The 21442-nt window shown below is 33.0% G+C and overlaps 1 protein-coding gene across 7 annotated transcripts in view; it reads right to left on the bottom strand.

The window, feature by feature from the left end:
• LOC110992743 (protein alan shepard) overlaps positions 1-21442 on the bottom strand; it is a 97997-nt gene that overhangs the window by 8033 nt on the left and 68522 nt on the right. For 5 of the 7 annotated variants that reach the window (XM_022258711.2, XM_022258684.2, XM_045628096.1 and 2 more), the window contains 5 exons: positions 14875-15096; positions 1886-2166; positions 1564-1622; positions 1125-1249; positions 35-229 (listed from right to left, as the gene is read on the bottom strand). In XM_022258711.2, coding sequence (XP_022114403.1) covers positions 35-229; positions 1125-1249; positions 1564-1622; positions 1886-2166; positions 14875-15003 — 789 coding nt within the window. In that variant the 5' untranslated portion in view covers positions 15004-15096. Of the gene's footprint in view, positions 1-34; positions 230-1124; positions 1250-1563; positions 1623-1885; positions 2167-14874; positions 15097-21442 lie in introns of those variants that run through there. The other 2 variants (XM_045628098.1, XM_045628099.1) reach the window with 1 other exon arrangement.

The following is a 21442-nucleotide window of genomic DNA, read 5'->3' as shown; positions in this document are numbered from 1 at the left end:
TAAGTATTTCTTTTTCTAATAGCATTGTTCTTACTTGAATAATCTGCTCGCATTTTTCCCTAGACTCCATCCTTGCGAAACCAACACCCTTGCTATGTCCATGAGTGTCGCGTAGGATTCTCGTCGAGACCACTTGTCCAAACTTGGCCAACAGTTGGTCCACATCATTCTCCTTGAAGTGCGGCGGTAGATTGGCCATGTACAAGTTGGTTGGATCCTGTTCTTGTTGCTGAAAACACCAAGGCAAACCGTTCAAGCAACTTTTTCTTTATCGCCAATATGATACAAGATAGAAAGTAATTTCACATAAAACTTTAGAAATTTAAAATCCATTGAAAAAGTAATCAAGAAATATTACTAATGAACGATTTAATTTAATATTGATTAGCTGGAAGCCCGCAATTACTAGACGCGAAAGCCAACATTGACGTTTTCAGCAGACTGTATCTATTATACATTCTTGTTAGTACCTTATGTAAAATGGTATATACATCAGCATAGGTTATGAAGCTAGTTAGAGTCGCATACACTATTAATATCGAAAGCATAGAAACCCATTGCCCAATAGCGAAATTGTTACGCTAAAGCCACAAGAGTTATGAAATGTCTGAAGTCAGTAGAGGAAGCGTTTTTTTCTTAAATATCGTAATACTTACAAAATTAAGTCACTGTTACACCAATTTATCGGGTTGATAAAAATGAACTGTCAAATACATACTTCGTTTAATATTGGCGCCTTCAATTACTATAAAACTAGAGAATTTTATCTATATCCAAAGGCTTCTGACGCTACGAGGCACAATTTAGTAAATCTAGCATGAGTTCCTGAGGTGGCTTAAATAGCACTTTATCACAATAAATACTAAAGCTATAGTAAAAGGTAGAAGGAAGGTATGGATCGGATAGGCCACGGCTTTATTTAAAAAATATTAAATATTTAATAGCGATTTATGAGTTTCCAATCCGAAGAACAGAGGCAATTGCAGCTTGTCCTCACGAGTCATATAGCTGTGAGGGCTAGCCACAAGTGACCATGCCTGATGTAGACGTCCCGCAGGGTCGGGAAGTTTGAGGAAAGGAGCAGGCGGTTAGTCATAATAGTATTACTTGCATGCACAACGTACACGGTTCAGTCTACGCAGGAACCAGATACCCACTTTAGCCATCTGGGCTTGGACACCTTTCGCCTGTAATCCCTTAACAGCCGCCTCCGCCGACGCAATCGTCTCAAAATCTACAAAACCGTAACCTGTGAAAATAAAAATGGATAATATGATACGACTACATGACGAAATAATAACGGAAACATGCACAAATCATTATGGAATATGTATGTGCGTAAAAAAGATGTGACATGATACTAAATGTCAAATGATATGGAACTAGGCTCGTGCATATAGAAAAAGTTCTCACCGCATGGTTTAGTTTAATGAGGGTATTTTCTAGAAAATAATTGTATAATTCAGTTTAATACTAGAAGTGTAGATTTTGAATATAATACATACATACGTATATAGAAGTTTAGATTTATGATTGTGTTATATTTCAATGAATTCTGTTTACCTTTACATTTATTTGTATTTTTATCCAATATAGCTTTTGTCGAAATTATGTTGCCATACCTGAAATGAAAATCATATTAAATAGAAAGTAATGTACGTATTGAAAATTTGTTGTTTAATTTCATCTTATAAAATAATACTAACATGCTACTGTTTCACCTGTATTACAAAAGTCTGACCCAATAAAATTATTACACCTACTTAATACTTTTTATGTTGTGCGTTATTAGAACCGTTGGCTATACAGTTTTATATTACTTTTCTTTTGGTCTAGACATAACATATAAAAGACCAGCCTCATAATTTCACAATTTAATACTTACATTTGGCACATTTGTACGAGGTCCTTATCCGTGGTGTTTTGATTGAGGCCTCGTATATAGAGATTAGTACGGCTTAGTTGCTCCCCCGAAGCTCCCGTGGTCGACGTGGAGGAAGCTGGTGGAGGTGGGGCGGTGCTGAGGCTAGTGGAGCGAGTGCCCCCTGCTGAGTTCGACGAGGAACTAGATGCTGTATTGGCCGGAGACGCGGCGGTAGGCACGCGCGTGCCGGCCGCGCCGCAACCGCCCGACATACCGATGCCGGAGTACTGTAAATATATACCCTAAATTACGCTTTACGTCACGTGTTCGATAATTAGTCATAAGCTACATTAAGGAAATACTTTTAAAATTTGTAGAAATTTATATCAAATCAACTTATTTAAAATTAAACAACATACAGTCAAAACCGTTTACGATGACATCGTCTAGAACAACATATCGGTTATATTGGTCAAAGGTCCCGGCTTAATTCTATTGTATTAGGTTCTTAATAACCACGTCATCGGCTGTAATGATCGGTTTTTACTACCAATATAGAATTGTAGTGTTATCTTGGTCGTCAAATATAAAAATCAAAGAATCTATAATTATTTTTATTAATCGGAGGATACAGATTAAGGCAAATTATATAACTATTTAACTTAGTTTCTATAGTATTAAAATTAAAAACTCGGCAGTCTATAAAATATAATAAGGTCAAAACAATTGCACTTGCAGTGCCCTATTTTTGTGCTATCGATAGGGCTGACAATGTGAGTCGAGTAAATGAGCAATTTCTCCCACAGAAGTTTATGAAACGAGTATAACAAGGGCTGTGATTTCATTGAAAATAACTGCTCTGGAGGCGCGTTAAGACGCACGCCATTAGTTATTCAGCCGGGTATAATGAATAGGGAGCGTATAGGGCCGTCAACTCAGATAAAACATACGAGAATTTTCAGACTATTCAACTTGTCCTAATTCGTGAATCATTTGAATGTTTAGCTGCACTTTAAAGCGACTAATTATGAGGATTCAAAATGTACTAGTTTACAAAATACTTTATTACGATTTAAAATGTAAAGAAGTAAAATTTTCTTCATACTGCACAATTTAAGATTTAATAAAAACAATTGTTCCTTAATTAGTCTCATTTTAATTGGTGAATATTATATTGTCTACTTATATTACCAAAACTGTCATATTTGTCTATCATTTTTATATAGGTACATATGTGAAACTATAGTAAAACATGTGTATCAAATGTCTAAAAAATTCTTACCTTATATAGGGTAGTTAAAGTATTTACGTAAACAGATTTACTGCAATTTATCCCCCCTTCTCTTGTTAGCAAAAGTAAGCTATACTTTAAAAAATAATAGTAGGAACATATACGTATAATTTTTTTCTAGGAATCCTCGAAAATGCATTTCGTTTTGAAGAATAGTAATATGTAAAAAAGTAAATTATAATTAATGTAGATGTAATCACCAAATAAGAAAATCAAAGAATCTCCTTCCCCTATAGTGCTAACGTCATACTTTAACGGCCCCTATAAGATTTTTATGTTTCTTTTATAATCCTAGTAAATATATGAGTTATACATACCTTTTTTCTTTTGCAAAATTTCTTATTCACATTAATTTGTCAACCCTAATAGGTAATGAACGCATACCGATTCTGAGCACGCCCTTAATCGACATACAGGTCTTATGGCAAGAGAACCGTACGGACCTCCGTACACCCATTTCGATGCATTACATAGTTTTTATACAGTTTAACATACCAAGAATCACTTCTACGAAACTTCATATTCAAATTATTGTATTTCAACCTTACATAAGATATTTTGTGCGGGATAGTTATCGTGTGTTGTGGGCAGAGGGCGCCAGAGAGTACTCAAATCGGGGCTCGAAATTGATTAACAAAAGAGAATGTTTTATATTTGTCTCATTGAGTAAATCCAGCCTTGGGTCCAGCCATAGACAGTAGAATCTATCGTTTATAAGTTATTGCATGTAAAACAGAAATATTAGCGCTGCATTTTAATGCAATTTGTATCAAACTTAGTACTTAAGCTTTTTAGCTTATTAAAGATACAAATGATAATCTGCTATGACGATAAAATATGTAGCCATCAAATGAACGAGAATATGGTTTAAAGGCCGGCAACACACTCGCGAGCTCTCTGGCATTGAGAGTGTCCATGGGCGGCGGTATCACTTAACTTCAGGTGAGCCTCCTGCCCATTTGCCCCTTGTTCTATAAAAAAAATGGTGAAGTTGTTTTGCTGTAGTACAAAACCTACGTTATGTTATTTACCGACTATGTACTGCAATCGCTTGATTTATGTGTTGTTCTGATTGCCAAATATTGGTTGAACAATTCCGTACACATTTTTAGATCGTTTTAGTTAGGAATTATGGATTTTTAATTTGATTCAGCGTTCCATTGTTTTTGTACCGTTTAAAATTTATTGTTACTAAAATACTATAAATCGCTGTGATTTAAAGTTATCATTTATATTCGAGTGTTTCACCTTTTCATTTAAGTACTGATCTATCACAGCAGTAATACTAAATACTAGGTATTTTGTATATTTTTGTTAATATAGGTTTACGCTGTGATGAAAAGAGATAGACGATTACTTACGACGACAGTACTTACTTAGTCGTCAACTTAATAATAAATCAAATAACTACTAATCATTTACCATGTATACTGGCCTTGTCGTCCATACCTGGACAGAATAGTAGTCCTGGAGGCATTAGAGAAGGGACAAGTTAAAACAACCGACGTGCAAGCATGGTGTAAATGAATGAAGCGAGAGATATATGTCAGGACCATAACAAGTGTTGTTCGTGGTCTCTAAGTAATAAGTTTTTACAGACAGCCTCAACTAAATAATTACCTTGGGTGACTTTATAACGCGTATGTATAGCATTGCAATTATAGAATGAATCCACTTTCAACTTGTACTGTTTGGTCTCAGACTAAAACACACAAAACGCAAGTCTAAGCTAAAACTTAGACACACAAGTTTACTGTGCCTCTATTTGAAGTAGCTAATGTATTAGTTATTTGCATATTAAACGCATAAAGTGCGAGTGTCTCACTACCGATAACTTGCTTGCAAATTGTTACTTAAGAGTTATGACTAACTTGTACTCCGCGTCTAATTAGTTTGGTTGCGTGTTTAAGTTAGTAGTGAATATAAATTGGATACGAGCTGATGTTTGCGACAACATTCTTTATAGTATATCAGTTTTGTCATAACTATAACTACGTAGATATTTCTGATTAACAATGGTGATAACGCGACGAGAGCAAGAAGACGGAAAAGTGTTTGAGAACTCATGATTTTAAAACATCCAATATTCAAGAAAAAATCCGTTCAATTAGGCTTTTAAAATTTATGTCTCTTTTCACTATAGCGTAAATAGAGTTTGACGAAAGAGTGCTTTAGTTAACATTACAGAAACTCTCAATGTTTACATAATATATGAGCAGTGTGCTGTGGCTTGATAGGATTCTCATTCCGATGGTCGTAGGTTCAAACCTTGGCTCTGCTTCAATGGACATTTCTCTTCATACTATATACTGTGTCATATGGTGAATTACGAGAAATCCGGCTTATGTATATGTACCTCAAAATTGACGGCGTGTGTCAGGCAAACAAGACTTACCTCAAACAAGCATATTCTAAAAAAAATTAACCACGAAACAGATGCAGATTCCAAGAATGGCACCACATAATATGTGTTTAAAATCTCGTAACTATCGAAATTGGTCTGGCTAATATTCGCAGAAGTTCTTTGTGAACTTGCCGTCATCAATCTAGAATATTCATATGAAAATATATTGTGTGCCTATCAAGCCGGGGCCAATAAAGAAGTCCAAATTTCTATATCCGGTTTATGTTCCATGTTAAGATACAACAGAAAGACGCGACAATTCAATCCAATTATAAATCAATTTAAGAAAAAGTTGGTATTAAGATACTCCTTGTGAAACAGATTATCAAAATTGTTTTACACATTGATAAAAACCCTCTTATATTTGAACACAATACTGCGGTTTGTCTATGAATTTTCTTCACATTTTAAAAGCCACATAAGTACCTCATTCCAGAATTCAATTGCAACCTCATCAAAGGCTATTGAAAATATTGTCGAGTCTTCAATAGTCAGCTGGGAAATCATTGAGAGCTATTCATTTATAGAAGACATATTTTTTTAATAACAATATTTTTTACGTGTATTTGGCACTTGTATAGTATTTTCTTTTTGCCAGGCAATTTAGTAAAGTAATATAATGCTAAGTCGTTATATCACACATTAGTTATACTCAGTTAAATGTATTTAGTCTTTTATTGAATTTTTCTTTCCTAAATATCGAAAATTTTTAAATCTTTTTGTACATTGGTACTCCATCTATATTTTTAGATAATTGGTGTTTGTTTTATATAAACTAAGTAACTAAATATAAGGGCTGCTGGGTCTAGCGTGAAAAATAATGATTATTATTTTTCAACGTTTCCCTGATTATTCATTCAAATTTTCCCTAATAACACAGTCAAATATTTTTTACAAATGAATCGTAAATTAAGTATAATTTACGATTCATTTGTAAAAAATATTAAAGCTTAGTATTTAAAACATGAAATATTCACTGTAAACTTAAATTCTATATCAAAATAGTTTTAAACCTTGCCTTGAAAATGAGTGACGCATGAAAAGTACTTTTTGTAGACGTACTCTTACACCAAAACCGAAAAAGTAGAAATTATTTTAATAAGCTAAAATTAAGTTAAGAACTTAAGCATTTTATTTCTTCCAGTCTTAAAATTCATAATTGGTTCAATAGTTTAAAATAATAAGCTCGGAAACAATTTCTTTATAATATGAGATATTATCCTACGTACCAATAATTTAATTTTCTCAACATTGCCCGGAGTTGCATTTGGACAGGTCTATCTGACATCTCGCTGGGACACGCTTCGCAATTGAATTTAAAAACTTTACAAACGGGAACGACATTTAAAACTAAAGTTTCTGAGTCTTCCATGGGATTATTTTATTGAATTATTTATTACGTCCGTGTTTCTAGGGCTTATATTAGCCTTTGTTATATCCACTTTCCGATGCATAATAGTAATATTTAGAAAGGTAGATTCAGGGTTTGTTTTACAATGTATGGATAATGTACCAAATAGCTATCTATGCAACACATAAATTATTTTGAAGTGAAAAGTTCCGAATAAGAATCTTCGCGTTTCATGACGAATAGCGCTATCTGACAGTCGTGAAACCCAACAAACACGTCGTAATAAATAGCTTATTTGGAACTTATCCGGACATTGTGAAACAGACCCTTATTAAAGAAAATATGTTGTACTTTAACTATGACTTACTTAATTTTATTTCATATTAGATATATTTTACAAATTAATTTTGTAAGAAATGTGTTAACGCGCGTATGCTTGTGATTTGTCTTTTGACGTGTGAGTGATATGTCTTTTGACGTGTGAGTGATATGTCTTTTGACGTCTTATACCCTTAACTCCACTTTTGCCCCTATTTAAGAATTAATTTTACTTTCGAATCACCCGTCATACCAGACGTGACAGGAATATCCTTGACAAGTAATCATCAGTTTGCAAACACCACTCAAACTTTTGACGCCTCTTTCAACGCTCAGGGAAAATTCTAAGAAAAATTACTCTTTCCATACGTGTTGGGGAAAATTTGTGAAAACTTTAACGACAGGAATTCCCAACTTTCATGATTCATACAAATTTAGCATTTCGTCAAATAGAAATGTTTGAAAAAAACCGGTCAAGTTCAATTTGCATTTATAGGACAGTATATATTTAACAGTTAATTAAGTGTTAACCTTAATCATAAAAATATTTGACCGACCGAAAAAAAAACAGCACCTCAGAACCGAAACATACAGAGTACTGTCTCTTGAAATTTTGTAAAAACTCCAAACCAGTTTCAGTATCCATAAAAAGATCATTTGGATCTTTTGTTCAAAAAGTGACCTCTCTAAACCCTAACTTGTCTCTCGTTTAGTCTTAACAAATAGTAGTAGTATAGAGTAGTGTTTTCGTAGTCCATTAAGGGTCCTACAATACCTGGAGCTACGTAGGGTGACAGGGCACCGCTTTCATCCAGACAAGGGTCGTAAGGACCCTCACACCGTTTGAAGCATTTTATCACAGGCTTAAAGTACAAATGAAGACTAATTCGTGTGTTAAAACGAGCCGTGACTTAAGAGTTCATTTTCCGAGTTGCCCTGAGTTATTTGAATACTTTTAAACGTAATTGCAAAGGGCTATGTGTTGTTACAGTAACGACGACGAAATAGAGGAATTGAAGGGAATTTGTAGGCACGTTATTATATTAGACTTAGGGCCTGTTTCACAATGTATGGATAATGTATCAAGTAGCTATGCAACACGTAAGTTATTCGAAGGATAAAAGTTCAGAATAAGATACTTCGCGTTTCATGACGAATAGCGCTATCTGACAATCGTGAAACGCAACAATACTGTTACTATTGTATACTAATAAATAGCTTATTTGGAACATATCTGGACATTGTGAAACAGGCCCTTAGAACAATTATTTATTCTACGTTATCAGTACGAAATTATTTAATTTACGCTAACATCCAGGTTCATCTTGTTAAATTATCAAATAATTAATAAATATCTACGTAGCTACATTAATTAGTCCCTATTTTTCGAACTAAAATAGTGTAATAAACTGCATTTATAACTTGGCATTTCGTTAATAGAATTAAAGTATAGAACGGTGTTCTTCCTGCTGGGACGAAATCAGCCAAAGCAATAAGTATTAAATTCCGAGTGCTTTCTGAAGTTCAGGCTTCGTTTCTGGTTTGTTGTTTGTCACATCGTGAACTCTACAAACTTGGTCTTGGACAGAGATTTCCATTACACGCAGGTTAGCCTGACACACGTCATTGCTCTTCAAAATACTATAAGGATCAAAGTTGAAAGACTAAATTTTCTATAGCTGTAAAAATGATAAATAATACGATTTTTACTACTAAATATTAAAAATTTACTACTAAATTATATACTACTAAGTATTAAAAAACGGTAAACACGTGTAATAGACGTTTGTGGTTGCAATAAAACCGCAACTCGCTGTGGGAATGTAAATTTTGCAATTGATGCATCGCAATTGAATTCCCATACTTTGTACTTATCTAGGTAAAGGCTTTTATTATTTAACGTAACAACGTTAGTGTTAAATTGTTGTTGTCTTTTTATTATATATATTAACGAAAAACTATAATACAAAAATTTTACAGACTTAACTATAATACGACAGAGAGAATGCGTTTAGGGTGCGGGCTGTGGGTGTGTATTTGTGTATGCCTTCGAGTTAAATCAGCTAGTTTTATTCACATTAAATATCTGACTGAGTTTCCAAAGATATATCTTTGAAAGAGTTTTTTTCTATTTTTACAACAACTATTGGCTTATATAGTATTAAGTTAATTTTTATTCGTAAAGTGTATTCCCATGTTCTGTAAAAAAATATAACATAAACTAGTTCTGTATAGAATTCATAGTCAACCTGTGTTATACTAATTCCATGCAGTCATAGTAGCTATCAATAGATAAATCTAAGTCCTTATCTAATCGTCACTTTCATCTCAAATAGATACCGAAAATCAAAGGCATATAAAAGAATCGTAACACTATCCGTGGTTATCAGCGTTAAGAGTATTGACGGTGAGGCGTCACGGGGGAGGAAGTAGTGGGAGGGGCAATAGGGGGGTGGGGGGGACTCAACAGTTGGTTCCTCCATCGATATGGCGGCGCGTGCGTGCCTCGTGTAATTGTTAGTATTGTAATAAAAGTTAAAGGCGATACTTTATTTAACTAAATGGCGTACTACGCCGCACAACTACCATCAGATATGTACTTAGACTCAATTACATTACAAACAGTTATGTATGTAAAAGCTTAACTTTCCTACGTAAATGTATTAATATTAACGACTGTAAGTGACCAATGCATTTTTTTTAAATAAAGAAACCTCATATCCAAACTGTTAATCAATTATTTCCTTTATACTTGTTACACATACTTTGAGATTGATACATACATATAAACGGTTTAATATCACCGTAAAACAATTTTTATTTTTTATCATCAACGGATTGAGTGGCTAGCGCCTAGCGGTCGAGATGGAATTCTTTAATTTACTTTGTATACACAAATTACAATGTATGTAAAGGTAAATTGACGAATTTAAAATAACAGTAATTGATACAAAAATGTGTCAAAGGCTATACACGTCGGTAAAAAGATTGTTGAGTTCATATTATTTATATTATTCAGTACTAACATGGGATTTCTGAGATGCTGTAACAGAAGCAAAAATGCTTTTTCGTCATATGTTATATACTTGATATTTACAAAAACGGAAACCCTTTCGATAATTTAACGTGTCGTAACCAAACTGCGAATACTATTGACCTTTGGATCTGTAGATTGCACTTGCTTTGAATTTTGGATATTTCGATATCTAGGTTTATTTGGGTGCAACAACAGGTATACGACAAAAACAAAATAAAAATAAAAACATAAAATTTTTGTAAAACACATATAAAAACAAAATATGTAGTTCAAATTTTTGCACAGATATTGTACGTTACTAGTACACATAACATGAAAGACATAGAAAGAAAAGGAATGTAGTGCATTAAGCAAATAAGTATAGATTCCATATCGAATACAAAAAGCGAAATCGAAAACGCATCTCGCAAAAAGGCGAGAGTCAAACGTTACCGAAAAAGTATCCGTAAATTTAAATATCGACAGGCTGCGTCACATTACCATAATTTAACAAAAAATACCCGCTGTACAAAAAGAATTCTTTTTTGGTCCCTCGGACCCTCGGATATACAACATGTTCGGAAGATTACGCATAAATATGTGTTTCATATACAAAATAAATAGATCTAGATAACATTGAAGTGATGGTCGACATCTACGTAGGTTTGTTGTATTCAAGACCTTTGGGCTACCATATAACATATCTTAGTATACCAAACTAAAAAAAAAGCTCCCAAATTTCGGGTCTACCTGCATTTATTCGTCAAAAGGTTTATCCTCGGAACTCGTAAACAAGTGATGTCTAGACAGATTCGAAATTCGAATTGCGATTTGTAAATGTTAAAACAAATGCAACATTAAATCTTGAAAGTTACCCAAGTTTGTCCCGAGGGGTGTGGGTCCTTCACCTTCCGCTGGCAGAAATAAATCTAATTCCTTGGATGACAGATATCAGCAAGTCCTGTTTATTTATACTTTCCCGACAAGGGTCACATGTGCGTGCCCTACCATATTGTACTAAAATAAACTGTGCCCCATTTCAATAAACGTTTGAGAGCTTATAAACATTTCCGTGTATGGAACGTATGAGTTAAGTGGTTGCATAATCTTAGGTCCTTACTCGTTAACTGTTGGAATATAAGTTACAAAGCGTCAAAGTCGAATAGAAATTGTTGATTATAAATTGAGTGTGGTACGGAATCCCATGGGACATAGGACACCTCGACAGCTGTTTGAGGGATCATTTTTATGAAGTGGCAGGGTGATCTATCTTTTCAACGTTTAGTATATATTTATTATCTACTGGTAAACCCAGATGAATAAAGTTGAGATGAAGATTGAAGGATGACAATTTGAAGTAGTTTTTAGGTGTCCTGTGGCATAAATACTAAATATTCTTTAAAAAAATAGCAAAAATGTGTTATTTTCATACATTTTACGGTCTTAAGTATACATTTTTTGTTTTAGGTTTGATATTTCTGTTTGTTTTATAGCCACCTACATAGTGTAAATTCAACTAGCAAGGAAGATTAATAACTATACAAAAAATCATAAATATTCGTACAATAGATAGAGTTTAATATTGGGTTTCTAATGCCTTTACGATCATAAATCAATCCTTTATTAAAACCATATGGCAAAACGGGTTTTAAAAATATATTTAGTAATCCGTCAGCTTCAATATTATATTTAGACCCATAATACGCATTTGGACACACGCGAGTGAATTAAGCACTTATGGGTGCTCCTGCGATAAAAACTTCCTTTCTACAAAAAGTAACCTCTATTATGGAAACGTAGGGTTGTCGAAACCTTTTTCATGAAGCAACCCTTGATTTAATAAAAATAGGCTAAAATGTAACAATAATTTAACTAGAGAAACAATTTAGATGGGCAATTTATAGTATATAGATATATATATATATATATATATATATATATATATATAGTATCTACAAATTAAATTGATTTGAAACAAACGTTCTTTTCGTTTTTTTTCATCTTTATATGTTGGTGCAAAATAGATTGGCTTATCATTTAAATACAATAAAACTTAATGATTCTGAGGTAAAATAGTCACGTTCGTAAATAAACAAATAAGACTAGGAGAGTATAAAAAACCAAGCAACCCTGGTTAGGAGGCGTGACTGATTTAACAAGCTGTGGCGTTGTGATAGCTCTGACAGTTGACATATACTAACCATTAATCAATAGAACACAGATACTTAACAGCTGATGTAAAGTTATTCTCGATAGAACCGGCCATTTATCGTCAAAGAAGGGCAGACAGTAAAATATTGTCTTTTTAGTACGAAATAAGTAATGAAACCTTTTATACAAGTTTGCAACAAACCAAGTCCTATTCATTCGTGATAAATCCTCGCGAATTCATGTATAATATTAAGACCATATGGACATAAACACTTGGTCAAATATTTGTTAAACAATACGCAGTATTTTTAATTTTCGTAACAAAATAACCGATTAAAATTATATTATTAAATAAATATAAAATTTAATAACAATAAACAAGTCTTCTTTTACTAGATATGCGCGTGAGTTTTGTAAGATTTTTATGCAAATATGGTAACGTCATAATAATTTTTATGTAATATGTTATTTCTTTCCATATTTACATTAACATTGTACAGTTTGTAAAGCTCGCTGTATAACTGCAGAAGTGTTTAAGTACAATGCATAAGCATTGTTTATACATCCGAACGGCTGCTAAGCGCAGGCGCAGTAACAAAAACTAAATAAAATAAACAAGTAGAATTAATAGCTATTTTACGACTGCGAAGGATCATTCGGGAATGTTACAACTGTTTAATTACAATTTTACATAAGTTATTATGTTACCTAACTTAAGAGTATAATTATCAAACGTGTTACGTATAACAGATTTCCGGATAATAACTTAGAGTTTTTATATAATTGAGAAATCATATTAAGAGATTGGGTCTCTCTTTGGGCAACCATGATATTTATTTAAATAAACTTAATTATTAAAGTAATCGCTGTTTAATTCTAAAACATTTTTTCCATATAATATGCTATTTTTAAACCCATCTAAAGGAAAAAAATACACTTTCGTAATTATGGAACCTGCAACGCTTAAAAAATCTAATTGGATATAACGAAATGTGTGTTAAAAATACATGTTTTTGCGGATTGATATTTTGTAAGCATTCTTCGAAGCCTAGTACGCAGCAAATATTCGCGTTAAATTACGAACAAAAGCCTGAACAAACCAGGTAGGCATAAAGATTTCAGTCGAATAGATAAAACAGTCGAGACTGTAATAAAGCACGTACGCTACGTTTTATTTCAAAAGTGATAACAAGAAATTCTTTTACAAGATTCTCGCACCTTTTTTTTCTTCACTTCTATTTCCTCGATTTTTACATTTTATCGGGTTTTGTTACTTTCTTTGCTATGAAAGGAAATTATTACAATGAATAGGACAAAAGCCTTATTTATTACGTAAAGCTTGATGTTTCTATGATATGATTACGCAGATGACTACTACGAGTAAGCCCGAATGCGAGAGAATACTCGTATTTATTATTTACTTTATACTTAGGGGTATATTGGCATCTGGTTCCTGTCCGTTTACAGGCACCCGATTTCATGGTCTCCGTATAACATATATTTAATTTAGAATAAAACTTACCCAAATAATCTTAAAATCATCAGGAAACATTAGAATCTCACGATATTACAATATATACGATTATATTTTACGTGAAACTAGCAAGATTCAACATAAACATAAAATAAAAAAAAATGAGCAATAAGTAGATCATTTTTACGGATTTGCTTTTTTTAAAGATTCGTTTTGTTAATTAAAAATACCTTAAAACATTCTTTTAACAGCATTTTCTCACGAAGACAATGAAAAATTAGTAAATTACAGAGGATAATGAAGATAAAGCAGATGAAACTAAGCGGTTAATAGGGATCGTACTTAATTAGAAACTCGCATTAACTAGTTTTAGCAGATCATGGCGCGGGTTAAGTGCTTCAAGATATCATTAATCACAGATAATATTGTTTGTTATATTCATAAGCTCGTAGGGTTATATTGATGGAGTGATTTCAATCTTGGCGCTTTATAATTTTAGAGTTATTGTCCTACGTACCTTCTCTTTAAGCTATTAATTTTTAGACAGTACCTATTTTAGTTGTTCATATTGTTCCCTCTTTCAAAGCAATCACGCCGATAATGTACTGATAACATATTTTGAATATAAATAAAAGTAAAGAAATATGGATGACTATTATGATATAGACTACGGGTACCAAGTAGAAACCTGAGGCTTACGTCTAAGCTTTTGGATGTACCGCGCGCACATTCCAACTTGGTTAGCAAAGCGCCACTCACGCGAGCAATACAGATCATTATCAAATTTCCATTGAGGTGGACCTATTTGTTTGTACGCTGGCTGAGTTCACAGGAGTTGCTTGCTATATTGTTAGTTATAAGATTTAGGAATTTAAGTTTAATTTTTTAATGTTTGTGTGTAGGTTAGTTGGTGTGGGTAATATAATAGAATTCTATCGCATTAGTTGTAACTGTTAAGATAGGAAAATTTACTGTAAATAAATAAATAAATAAATAAATATTTACCTGGTGGGGGGTGTAAGGACTAGGAGCCGCCGCGTAAGACTGCTGCGGTGGCGGATAGCGGCAGGGCGGCGCGTAGGCCGCGGCCCACTGCTGCGCGCCGCCGCGGAATTGCGCGCCCGCGCTCGCCATGCGCCCTGCGCACGCGCCCGCGCCCGCGCTTGCGCCTGCGACCGTCACCGCGCCCACGCCCACGCTGCTCGCTGAACGACAGCCGACGGTGCTCTGAAAATTGAATTATAATTGTAGTTAATACAACCGTACAAAGAAATACAAGGAGAGAGAAATTTGTGACAGTCTTATTACATTGTGCCGGTGGCGGCTAGTCGCAATTGTATGGAAATCGTCACGTGACTAATAGAGACTTTATGTCAGCCCTCACAAACGTCACGCCTAACTGAAATTATTTTTCTGTAAGGGCTTTCGACAATTCGTAGCCCTCAAACAGATTGTCAAACGGCAATTCGCTTTTTCTAGTTGTGCAGATACCTAAGGCGCAGACTGGTTGCATCACTGACGTTGACATATGACTGTGAGATTGGCATCTACGTCTAGCGACTTTCGCAAACCGTTATACGGGGCTACTCGTTTGTACACGTAAATTGCAAATCATGCCGGGTGATTTTAAATGCATTACAGATAAAATCTTACCTACGTTTATATAAATTAGTGTATCTTGCAATGGATGGAATCGATCTTAAGTGGTAAATCCTCTGATTTTGCTATATTTAGCTCAGATAACATTAAAACACACGGGACCATAAAATCTAAATTCAAATTTATTTAATTATTGACAGCAACATCGACTATCCCGATCTGTGACAAAACTGAAAGAAACTCTAAATGTAATTTGAGTATATTATAAAACGATGCATTTACCTGAGCAGGATTAAGTTTTAGGATAGGGCTTAAGCATAATGCTTAAAAGCTTTTAATTAATTTCACTAAATACTCGTATTCTTAAAATCTTAGATAAAGATTAAAAACTACGATCTCGTTTAAAATTTTGTTTCGTATAGATAAACAACGATTTTCTCGAACTTTTTATGTTTTGATATTTTCTACCGTCAATTATAATTTCCACATCATGGGATCCCTTCAGTATTAAGCATTATTTCTTTATACAACAATGTATGGGCAATGGGCACCCTCACTTAATTATTTGAGTCACGGAATTCCAAATAGCCGACCCGAAATCCAAAGGGATCAAATCTTTGTTGACAATTTTTTCCAAGTATCTAAATCGTTCTTGCGGCCATTTTTTGCTACTGTAAAAAATTTTGAGTAAGACGATAAGCCGACAATCCGCTTAAACTGTGTTAGTGTGTGTGGCTCTATGTAATGAAATTATGGTCCATCTAATGTACTTTTTGGAGAACGTAGTTGCTATGGACGAAATTGATTTGTCACTAACATACTTCGCTTAGTTCAAAAACATTTGTAAACACGTGTAATCTATATTATTCAAGTCTAAATTAACCATCGTTTGATATAATTTGTTATATAACATCAGTTATTTTATATAAGTTTTCATATGAGAATTAAAAAAATAATGTATGTCATTTCAATAATATTTTACCTTATGAACATAAATTCACATTTTTATATTGAATAGGCAATAAGTTTTAGTACATATAGAAACATTTTCATTATGCGGAAGTGTGCTACTATTAAGCCAATTATATCTAATTGTGCTAATCACTTTAATGAATATACTTTCCTATGTAACTATACATACATGCATCGTTGCATTTTACAATTGCTTTTCGGATAAGCCAGTTCATATAAATTATTTCGCTTTTAATTAGTGTACGCTCGTAAGTGGCGTTAATTATTTAAGTATCTAGTTTATAGCAATTAATAAAGTCATAACGGAGTATTAGTTGCAGCTTTTTAAAGTCTCGTTGCTACTGTTATAATATATAAACTTAATAAATATCACTGAAAGATATTTAATTTAACAAAGAAATAACATTCGACTTTAGAATACTCCAATCACAAGATTGGTGTATGTATATTGGCAATAAGAGACAGCAGTTTATTTTGTATCGAAAATCTACATAGCAAATATTAAGGGCCTGTTTCACAATGTATGGATAAAGTGCCAAATAGCTATACAACACAAATTATTCGAAAGATAAAAGTTCATGACAGTCATGAAACGCAAAAATACTATTTATCATATCAATAAGTAACAAATAGCTTATTTGGAACTTATCCGAGAGAGAACGCCACGATTGGAATTGGAAGAAGCCTTTCTCGAAGGATAAGCTGTAAAAAAATTAATAATCATTTGCCAATTGATAATACATAGGTATTATATAGGGTCAAAATATTATATTAATATGGGTTTATTTAATATATATTTAGCATGTAAGTTAAGAGCATAAGACTTTTTTGTTTAGTTAATTTTAATGTATGTTTTCTTTTACAGATTTTCCTCAAATATTTTAATTTTAGTCAAGAGAGCGAAACAAACGCATTAGCTGTTTTTATATTTGTACGTACTTTCAGTAGGGAAATAATGCTCTTTGACAAAGTTCGGTTTGTCTGAAGTGGAATCGAGGCGACGATAAGACGAGACATGCAAACATGGGCGTTAGAGTAAACAAAAAGATACATTTCAAATTTAGCAGTAGCTTTTATTCATTTAATTAATGTTGGGTAGTTATCATTACGCATTTCTGTCTGCATTATATATACAAACCCACGCACAAAAACAAAATTACAAGTAAGTACAAATTATTTGCGTTTGACAAGTATGGGAGAAAAGCGATAAAAAAGTGGATTTATGAAATGTATTTGAAGAATTCTGTTTAATAAACATATACGAAAGTTAAAACATTAATATACGTTTCGGCTTGGTCTTAAAATTAATACTGACTAGAAAGCATAATTAGGATTTGAAATATTTTGTCATATACCCAGTTCGTACCCTGAATACTCAGCGCACAAATCGTGGACTGCATATTAAAACTGCTTAAATTGTAGTGCTGAAGTAAGCATGAACAGTTTTGTTATTCTAGCCAGTATCCATTGGTTTAAAGTATAACTAAACAAATTTTGCCAAACAGCAATATGTAAATGAAAATCTCTTAAGTCTGACAGAAGTCTTAAAATAAATTAATCGATACCTCATTTGTACAATTGCACTGTCTCCATACGAAGAAAACACTATTTTATATTAGAGTTAAAACCTGTTAAAAACCTTATTTTTTAGCCTAGCAACTGACTGGGACCAGAAGTACATAGAATAGTGTCTAACTACAAGAATCTAATCTGTCCCGATGTTTCGCATGGTACAGAAAGCAATTATGGTGATCTTAAAACCCCTTATTTTAAAATCCTTAAGATGACAAAAATATTGTTCATAGTAAAGCTAATGTTACTTTCCGAACGAGAACTAACTTAAGCGAGATTGAATTGAAATGGACGTCTCTAAATGGCTTTATTTCTAAGGAACATTTAATGTTGACACTTCAGAGGCTACCCAGTACGAGGTAATAAACTTCCTTCATAAGGATTGAGTGCAAGCTTCAATAGCTAGGGACTATTTGAACTTTCCAAGTATTAAAAGAGAATTTCTCGAATTGTAAAATGATTTTTTACAAGAGAGATCTCCGTACTACTTATTACAAAGAGAATACTGTGTGTATTTTTTGTAACTACATAGTTGGTTTTAGTGTATTTCTTGAGTTTGACATTTGAACCTTTTAAAATAAACGTTTAACACTCAATTCTACTTTAGCTGTTTGATGGTTTTCAATTTAGTATAAGAATAATTAAATACATCATAACACTGATTAATTAGCCTTCGAAGCCGAAAGAGGGTTTTCCAAAGTTTAAATAAAACTTCTTTAGCGGAAACAAATATGACGTCGCGTTTATTTGTAATAATTGTAAACCAAAGACAATTATTTACATAGCGCCGTGTGACTCTCGAATTCAATTCAGTCTCAATATTTAATCTCTAATAAGGAATAAACATTTAAAAGTAAGTAACATCGAGTGCTTTAATTTTTATTAATTTTAGATAAAATTTTATCAAATTATTGCAAAATGACGCGGTTAACTTACATTTGTGTAACATTATTTAATCATACCAAAGAGATCGGAAATCATACCACGGTTATGAAACACAAATTTCTGAACTTTAATATTATTTTTTTTTATTTCTGAGACAAGCAAACAGATAGGTATTCATTTATATATAAAAAGACGTGACAGACAGCATTAACATTTTACAAATGCTTGCTGTACTTATAAATTAGTATTATAGTTAAAGAACGAACATTAAAATGTACATTAAAACTTATGGAAAGTTCTAAGAACATAATTTAAATGAAGAGGGAACTCACTGCATTATATCTAAAGAGATTACGCTGTCTCGTAAAAGTTAAACACCCCATAGAATAAACCCAGAAAAAGGAGCATTTAAGTAATAAAAACGTCCAGTTTCCTAGACCCTTCACTTCTAAGACATAAGTTAAGAGCTGTAGATCTAATTAGGTTGGAAGTAGAGATAGTAATGGAGTAGGCGATCGTCTAGATGAGGTCAATCCGGCGTCGGCTCCACAAATTAGAACGCGACTCAGACATTTCAACCCCTGCTAGGGCTGTCAAGTTTCACTTATAAATTTGTACAATTAAAATATAAAAGTGGAGTATTAACTTAATTTTTTAACAGAATATAGTAACTAATTACTAAAAAATAAACAAATTTTCTATCTTTTAAACTTGTCATACTTGACATATTTTACATTCAGTATACAAGTTATTTTTTTTAACCACAATGTCAAGTAATGATAAAACATGTTTATTTTACAATCACACTACATATAAATTCAAAGCAGCCTTTACCTGTAATATAATTTAGATAGCCTTAAAACACCAGACACTTTTTTTCCATTTATAATGTTATATTTTAATAATTAAGAAGCAACCCTGTACCCACGTGATAGCTGGCTCACTGTAAGCCGCAACAAAGCCGCGGTGACGAGGCCTGTCTTCTCGAAATTCCAAATACCGTTCGCAAATCGTTACTCAGCTATGTTAATTATTTGCAGTTTATCGCTACAATCTCATCGGCATTTCCTATTTTAAATAAATTTGCAGTTTTATAGGGTTATCACATTCATCAGTTTAAAACTAAAACATGTATATATTATATGTTTCTCACAATGTGCAGTTTAAAAAACATTTTTTAACTGCTCGACCAATTATTTAAAATAAGCTAGAATTTGTAAATAGAACAGTAGCATTACAAATCTAGATCTTAATAATGATAATTTATTTAAAATCTTTACAAATTGTTATACTCGATAGGCCAACTTCCTTCAGTACCATAGATTGGAACCCGATTTTTCGAAAATATTTAGGGTTTTCTTTCCCCATTCGCTTCCAACGCTAATCTGCTCTCCACTTTTTCTTGGGTCGCTCTCTTCTCTTTCTTTCCCATTGTCCCTTCTATAAAGTTATCTTTAAACTCCACCTTCTATCCGTGCATCTTGCTATATATGCTGCCGCTCATTGCCACTTTTATTTTTGGGCCTAAACTACATAAGAACTTATATTTTACTAAATTTTCATATATAAACATTCTTTTACTACGAGTCAATCTACAGCTAAACGAGGTTTCGCTATCAGAAGTTTTATAAGCGTGTCTTGAATAAACATAAACATGCCTTGAAGACGTTTAATTCCTATTTAAAATAAATGGAAATGTGGAGATAATAAATTCGATACGGTATTTTATGTGGTGCCAACGACCTTAAGGAAAATAAGCATGAAAATCCATGTAACGAGTAATATTATCGGCATGTGATTAATGCGAAATCGGTTATAGCAGTATTTATTAATTGCTTGCGTTAATAGTAATAAATAATCGTTTATTTGCAAAGAAATTGGTACATTCAAATTGATTAATTATAAAAATCCGCACAATCAAATCATAGCAGTATCAAATATTATAATGTCATGTAATACGTATCAATGAGTTATTTAAAATTGTTGTGTTTTCGGAACTTAGGAATTTTTTTTGCGTCTAACAATATTTATTTATACATTCTGATGTTATGTGTTATGTGACCTATGAGTGACTGCCGCTTGGCCGGAAAGTCCTTATAAGTGCATGACTTTTGTAATTTTTTTTCGTTGATGTTCTACACTGCACTACTGTTTTTACTGCTTTAGAAATAAATGTTTAATTTTATAAGTAATTTACGATCAATGAAACGGAAAGCTATATATGATTGTTTTATGTTTTTTTTATAGAACAGGGGGAAAACGGGCAGGAGGCTCACCTGATGTTAAGTGATACCGCCGCCCATGGACACTCTCAATGAATGAGAGTTCGCGAGTTTTTTTTTTTTTTTATAGAACAGGGGGAAAACGGGCAGGAGGCTCACCTGATGTTAAGAGATACCGCCGCTCATATACACTCTCAATGAATGAGGGCTCGTGAGTACGTTGCCGGCCTTTTAAGAATTATGTTGTAGAATTATTAAGTTTACTTTTCATGCTCATTTAGAAAAAATGCGCAGTCTAAGCGTAGAATAGATCAATGCAAGAT

This window comes from Pieris rapae, chromosome 4 (genome assembly GCF_905147795.1).
Source record: "Pieris rapae chromosome 4, ilPieRapa1.1, whole genome shotgun sequence".
Taxonomy (NCBI): domain Eukaryota; kingdom Metazoa; phylum Arthropoda; class Insecta; order Lepidoptera; family Pieridae; genus Pieris; species Pieris rapae.
Note: the sequence above shows the minus strand (reverse complement) of the source record. Positions and strands in the feature narration are given on the sequence as shown.